The sequence below is a fragment of the Channa argus genome, chromosome 15 (genome assembly GCF_033026475.1).
Source record: "Channa argus isolate prfri chromosome 15, Channa argus male v1.0, whole genome shotgun sequence".
NCBI lineage: Eukaryota > Metazoa > Chordata > Actinopteri > Anabantiformes > Channidae > Channa > Channa argus.
The window spans coordinates 2395316-2402704 of NC_090211.1; the positions used below are offsets into that span (position 1 = coordinate 2395316).

At 40.9% G+C, this 7389-nt stretch overlaps 1 protein-coding gene across 1 annotated transcript; it reads right to left on the reverse strand.

The window, feature by feature from the left end:
* Positions 1–1753: 1753 nt before the first annotated feature.
* On the reverse strand, positions 1754–7120 carry nags (N-acetylglutamate synthase). Its single transcript, XM_067477857.1, has 8 exons — positions 6516–7120; positions 6114–6394; positions 5150–5363; positions 4831–5011; positions 4344–4383; positions 3553–3684; positions 3248–3430; positions 1754–2627 (listed from the first exon to the last, which is right to left on the reverse strand). Exons 1-8 carry the CDS (start codon positions 6879–6881, stop codon positions 2444–2446), a joined length of 1581 nt encoding a protein of 526 aa, XP_067333958.1. The 5' UTR covers positions 6882–7120; the 3' UTR covers positions 1754–2443.
* Positions 7121–7389: the final 269 nt, after the last annotated feature.

The window sequence follows — 7389 nt, forward strand, 5'->3', positions numbered from 1 at the left end:
GGAACTTGGGACCTCGTCATGAACAGTTCTTCAGTCAAGGCAGTTTTTCAAGAAATACTTCAGTTGTGCATTTTATAGGCCAAAGCAATAGGCTGAAAGTTTCTAATAATTTAAAGGTCTAATTATAAACCTGGGTTTTAATGGAATTGATTACAACATCATGCAGGATAAGCTGCATTTTATGGGTTGTTATGGGCTTACACAGGATTTAAATTACACCTCTCTGGTATTAATCTGCTGTTGCTGTTGGTTTTAAAATCCTGAGACGGTTGTAAGAGGCTTCCCACAATCAAATAATTTTAGGCCCAGCAGTTTAATTTATACATAATTCATAATGTTGCATGTTCATTATAATTATTATGTTAAAAGATAAGTTAACAAATTTTGCGTGGTGAAACATTCAGTCACCCAAGCATTTTTGTCAGTGTTCTTGCAGCCAGTAGAGGCTGTAAAGTGATGCCTTGGTAACACAATTCAATACACTGACCTGTGGGGGGATAATAGACAATAAACTGGTAATGTAAGGATTGGTTTATTTGTCTGTGTCTGACCCTCTGTTATTTAATTCAATGGCCTTTTAAAATATGCTTGACCAAAATATCTTTTTGAAATACTGAGAATTATTTGCTGAAAAAAAAGAGGTGGTCGCGCACATTAATTTGGCCTTCGAAAGGGATGTTTTTAAAGCATAGCTTGAGGCAGCAAATTCAGCTTTAGCACTGAAACTGCACTGTTTCGCTCCAACAGAGTAACAGAAGGAAGTAAAGTTCATGACTTCTTTTTTTAGGTTTATGAGGTTTGCATTTTTACCACTTCATTCTCTTTAGAGGTGGAAATTAAAATGACTAAAACTTTGTGAAATCATATAAAAACATTAGATTATAAATTACTTCCTTAAAACTATTACTCAGTATTACTATCACACTGCACTTTTTTTTTTTAGCTTAAAACTAAAATCTAAAAACCTTATTTGATAAGTGTCACTTGGAGCTTTGATGATCTTTCATAAATCAGTTGAAACAGCTCTCCAGCATGTGTTCTGACACACACATTTGAAAAAACAAAGACTGAATTAAAACATCCAGGTTTATTACTACACTCAATTCTTCAAACAGCTCTTGGGCCTGATGACTTCTTTAACCACAAAGAAGAACAAACCTTTATTGTGCACATGTTTTGTGTTTACATCACCACTGACAAGCTAAGAGAATTAGTAGGTCCTGTTCCAAGCATCAGCTGTCTTAACTGCAATTAGTCAAAACACATTTGGATTCCACCATGCTACATATCGTCTTACTTCAGAGATCAGCTGAGGTGAAGAGTCCACCAAGTCAAACCAAAATAGTATATTTACGATGCTACAACTATGAATGTCGGCACTTAAATAAAGCAGCAGAATGAAAACTAGTCTGCTTAAAGTTTCTCACTAGCCAAAGCTAACCTGCACATCAAGTATTATCAGGCAAAACCATAAAAAAAAAAAAAAAATACAACACAGCATACGTCTATGAGAAATACTTATAAAGAAGATTCTCACAATCACTATATTAAATTGTGCTGAAATTTTAACTACAACATTTCAAATTTAAATCTAGGAGGGAGTGTTTCACTTTTTTGCAACTATGAAAAAACCCAACACTCAAATTGTGACATATTTTTTGTTTTTAACTTTTGTTTATGCGTGTTTAATTGCATTATTTAAGACTAAACACTGCATAGAACAATGCCCTATCATCTACTGTATGAAGTCTGATTAAAAAAAAAACAACAAAAAACCCCGCAGCATCATTACAGACTAGAATTCATCATTATTTAACAACAAATCCTAAATCTACCCTTAGATGAAGTCATTTGGATTAAATACCAGAGGTAGATCTCTAAGGGACAAATTTAAGAAAAAAAAATCAAAGAAGTTATGAGTAAACTGATTTTCGTAAATGAAACTAGGTGGAGTGCCCCTTAATAAGGGATGTCTATGTTTTGTAATTTAAAGTATGCCATCAGAAAAAATCTGGAAGCAACACAACTCCTGCCTGTGTTTGTAAATGTAAAACAGCAATCATGTTGGAAGATTAGTTTTCCAGGTCCACATTTCAAGGTAAGACTATACATGTGACGTTTTCTCCAGCAGTAAAAGCTTTGTAAAATTTTGTAAACATGTGTTTCTTAGTAGAAAAGCGCCTGAAGCCTTCACCTTATACCAGTGGAATGCTTATAGCAATCCACTACTTTAAAAATAGAAAATACATAGCTTATCGAAATACTGAATGCTTGCATGTACCCATAAGACTGTTCAGGTTTTGAGGCAAAGAAACACCCAGATTTAAAAAAAAAAACACAGGAACAGAGCAAAAATTAGATATTATAAAGAGCTCTGACTGTAAGAAAAAAGAAACTGTGCTGCCAGAGCTAAATCATCAACCAGCAGCTGGAAGAATGTGGTTCAGGACCCTTTGGCAGGTGGTGGAGGGGGCTTCTGGGAGGCAGAGACAGAGAAGGGGTGGAAAGAATCGGGTAGGTTTTTGGCGTACTCCACTAGGGCATAAGAGTCTCTGATGTCTGTAAGGCCGAACCAGAACACAGTCCACACCCCATTTACAAAGCTGCCATCACAATGCTTAAAGTACCTGCACAGACAGAAAGAACACATCAAAAGACATTATTTATTTTAAATGCACGTTGTGGAGACATATTTTATTCGTGAAATTACAGAGTGCAGAGTGGTAGGTGCTTTTGGACCCTTTTTTGCGCACAGGGGCTTTTTGCTAGGACCTTATAAAGGAACTTAAACTCACTACTTGCACTTCCACCTAAAAAAAAAACAAGATCTAAATTTAGTTCAAGGGTCAAAGTTCTACACCCCAAAAAGTCATCCGTCTCTGGGCAGTGCTTCATCAGGAGAGGCTTGCAGTGCTGAAAGTTACCGATTGGTCAGATACCAGCATTTCACAAGATGGGGTATTCTTAAGAACCAGCTGATGTAGGGTTTTGCTAGTTTTTCTTGCTACGATAAAGCAATAACTACACCATAAATAATATATAATGGTCATTTGAATATGAATTCAGATAGTAGGGAGTGAGTGACTGGGGGCAAAGTACTGTGGGTTTGGCCCTGTTGTGGGAAAATGTCTGGGGCTTGCTCCTACATGATTTCTATACAGTTATTGCACTGTAAGTCTCTTGGTCAAAAGAATCAGTCAAATTGTCGTATTGCTAGGATAAAAGTCTCAAAAGGTGTGTGTCTTACCAGGGGTTGATCTTGTTTGTGGCTCTAGACCTCCAGAACAGTTTGCCCAGGTCCTGCCTGATACACTCCCACAGGATGTGGCTGGTGCCCTGACCCTGCTTACTGCTGCTCACCACAAACTTGTCGAGGTAGGGAGTGCCGCTGTTCACCGGCTCCATGGTAATGATGGCGGCCGCGCTGTAGCTGGAGCGACAGAGGCAAACTCAGATCAGATTTATATTTGGGATATATTTAGTCATGTCAGTCTTGGTTGAATAAGGGATTTGTCATCTTGGAGAATTTCAGACATGTGGGTTTGCACACACCCTTCAGAGAGGTAGATTGAGTGCAGCCGTCCTTTCAGAGAGTCAACGTAGTCTTGCTTCAGAGTTTTATCAAACGACTTGTTGATAAGAGCTAGCAGACGGTCCACATCAATTTTATCCAAAGAGCTGTACCTGTGTGTGCACACACAGACATACACAGGGAAATTTTTTTTACTGTAAATGCAAGTTAGTCAAATGCTCTTTTTTTTTTTTTTTTTTTTTGACAAGGGAATTCTGCATAATGAGTAAAAAAAGTTCATTCTCAGATTTCACATTTGTGTTAATGTTTTGTGCTAGTAGTGATGGATAGGTACAGTTTTCTCTGTCTACATAAATATGTGCTAACATGTGATTTCATTGACATGCAGCCGTACAACTGGATAAATGTGTGTGCTTGATAAATAACGCATGTTTTCAGGATCATGTTGATTCAAGTGCAAACCGAAGCCAAACATTAGTGAATGAATTATACAGAAAAAGGTGATTGGTGTTATATTAACAATGCTTGTTTACCACACTATGTAAGTTAGTGGGACATAATAAAGCGAGGACAACTTTTTAAAACAATTTGGCACCATTAATGGCGTGAGAGGTGGATGTGACTGCTGTCCAGTCGAAGTGGAGCATCTAAATACATGCTCAGCACAACACACTAACATTTGACTGTTTTTCACAGTAATAATTCCCTGTAACTAGTTTTAGGACCTGAAGATCTGATAATGTTTTGGGACATCAAAACTTTAAAAGTTCACAAACATTCAAACACCACTGGATGTGTGGGAGCTACTTACCTGTGTATGGGGTCCCCATTTTTAAAAAGTGTTCCAGACCCTGACACAGAGAGATTGAGAAGAACAGGACTTTACCATTTTAATAGGATTTTCATAATCATTAGTAAGTCATTAGTAAGTGTTAGTAAGCATCGGGATGGGATGCAGAAGGCCACAGGATTGCATCCCATTTCACCAGGTGTGCCCCCACCCAGCAAGCTGATACTTAGCACAGAAAAAATAGGGGGAGTGCAGCAGGAAGGGCAACGGCCATAAAAAAAAAAACCAAAAAAAAAAAACAACACACATGCTAAATCTATGTATGGAACACGTTCCACTGTAGCGACCCATGAAGAGACAAGCCAAAGCCGATGATGTACTATCATTATTGACTGTTCAAAACCAGCACAGAACAAACATAAGGATGATTCTTGGGTTACACCTCAAAATAAACAGCACTTCATGGGTTTATGTATGTGATGGAGTAACAATCAGTCAGCATTCTCACCCCTGTGGCTGAACAGCTCGGTCAGCAGTGTGTCCGCCGAGGTGATCACAGCAGTGGACTCAGTTGGCAGCTGGTTTAGCAATCTGGCTATGGTGTTCACTCTGTGGCGCTCGGCAGCACTCAGCCATGGCGCTATGGAGAGACAGGGCAGGTCACCAGGCAACGACACTGTTCCAAGCACCTGCAAAACATTTTTTATTTTAAGTTACACATCGACTAACTGGACTGTTTCACAGAATAAGATCACATTTGCAGATATTGCAAGTGGTTGTACTCTACAATACATCAACAGAAATCGAGTAGGAAACAATGTTTATGCCTTTTTCCCTTGGCTGCAAAGACCCCCGTCAATGTTTAGGAACATGACTTTGTGCGGCTGCAGTGCACGCGACACAGCCGCTGTCACCTCCGTTGGATCCAACAATACAGAGCAACCTTTGCCATTCCTCCCCACCGGACAAATCAACGGGATTGATCCACAGTCCAGAATCCACTGAAGGAGGTGGTTGTCCACAGCAATAGAGGAGGGAGCACTGCAAGGTGGGAGAAAAAGAAGGAGAATGAATACAGCTTGAGAAGGATGCTAAGCGAGATGGAGAGAGGAAAGTTCTAAACATTAACTGGAAAGCACCACATGAAGTCTGCTGGCAACTAAACTAAATGCCCGATACTCAGAGAACGGGGGTGGTAATGGGGTGAAGGGGGGGTCCAGGTCACACACAGTCAAATAAAATGGCTGAAAAAAATCTACAAATATATATTAATATATAAATATACTTTGTATATGTATGTCAAAGAAGTGCCCTGTTGAATTATGGCAAATGCTGGACCAAACATGTTTTAATAAAGTAAGGATATTTTAACTGCATCGGCTGCATCAATTTGGGCCTCTTTTTTTTTTTAATAGGTGATTGTTTTTGGTATTTCAGACATGGGGATGCTATGCCTATTATAACATTTTATTTTATGAAGCATAAACAAAACTTATTTGCCATTTGCTAACCCTGGTGCTTCATGACATTAAGACTGGCAGTAGTGATGTTGTGGCCAAATCAGTGCTATGTTCCTAGCAACTGAGCAAACCCCATCTGCTAATGAAGACTTGGTGATATGGTTAATCAAAGCTCTAGTGACCGGACCCTGAGTTAATACGGTTTTGACTTTGTTGTTATTTGTGTTTTCCGATTCTTTTGGTTCCCTTGCTGTTAGAAACCCAACTTTGAACATGGGCTCAGTAAGGTTAACAGGAAACCTGAAAGCCCCCTTCATGTGTCAGCCCTCACCTGCTTCCTTTGGGCGCTTCTTGCAACAAGAGGCAAGACTCGGCAGAGAAGAAGGGCAGGACAGTGGCAGAGTGCTGCTGCAGGGCCTCGGTTAGCTGCTGGCTCCGCTCTACAAGCTCTCGGTTGCACCGATTCCCGGCCACTGGCTGTATCGGCCATGTCTCTTCCTGTTCGGACCAGCCCATCACAACCACAGGCTTCATATCCATCCGCTGAAGAAAGGAAAGCCCGAACGCCAAGCTCTGCACCATCTCTTTGCTGTGAAACACTGAGCTGTCCACCTGCGACACACACACACACACTCATCTCGTTAGTAATTAGTTTCAGAAATACAAATCATGGTTCATTTGGATTTGACACTGATGCGAAGAACTGCTAGATGAAAAGTTTGCCATGTCACACCTCCAGCACGGCAAAGGCAGGTGACTGAGCAGAAGTTGCTCTCTGGAACTGCGTCAGCCAGTATCGAGCCTCCCGCGGGTCTCCGCCGACTTCATTGAGAAAAGCCTTTACGTCCCGGTAAATCAAATTCCGTTTACCCAGCACGTTCCGGTCTGCGGCGGAGCGAAAACCCTGGTGCTCCTGCTGGGCCAAAGCCGCGCTCTTTCCTCGCTTGCTGGCCGCTTCAGAGCTCATCAAAAAGCGCTGGGGACCGAACATCCTCCGCAACCGCAGGTTAGAACTCCGGGACGGGACCGGGTTCGACAGGCACCTTCCTGCTATGGCCATAGCCCGACAACCGGACGAGGCGCTGTTCACTTTGGCCATGTGGACTGTAGACAGAGTTCTTGACGGATGGAACTGGAAAGCACCGCATGAAGTCTGTGGAAGGGAGCCTGCTGTTAGGTATCACTAGCCGCGAACAGATATCCTGCTCTGGCTTAAGAATGTAGGAGCGAGGCGGGGGCAGAGAGCGCCCCTAGCAGGACGGAAAAAAAGGAAACGAGTTTCTGATGCCCCGTGTAGCTTTAATATATTATCATATTCTTAAAAATGTCAGAGACTTTTTCACATGGAGTTAAACACTAACGATCCGTCACAGATATTAATAAGCAGGTTTAGTACCCATTCAAAACTCAGGTGACACTTTCAAAACCAGGGTTAGAAAGGACTAGTGTAAAGGTATGAATGTATAACTAAGTACTGTACACAGATCCATACATGTGAGGATGTGACACAGAACCACCCACTGAACAGAAGCTAGCAGGAAGTGGGGTAAAATTATAGGTTTGGTTTTTTCATTCCTTAGTAAACTACTGCAAATTATTATAATTGC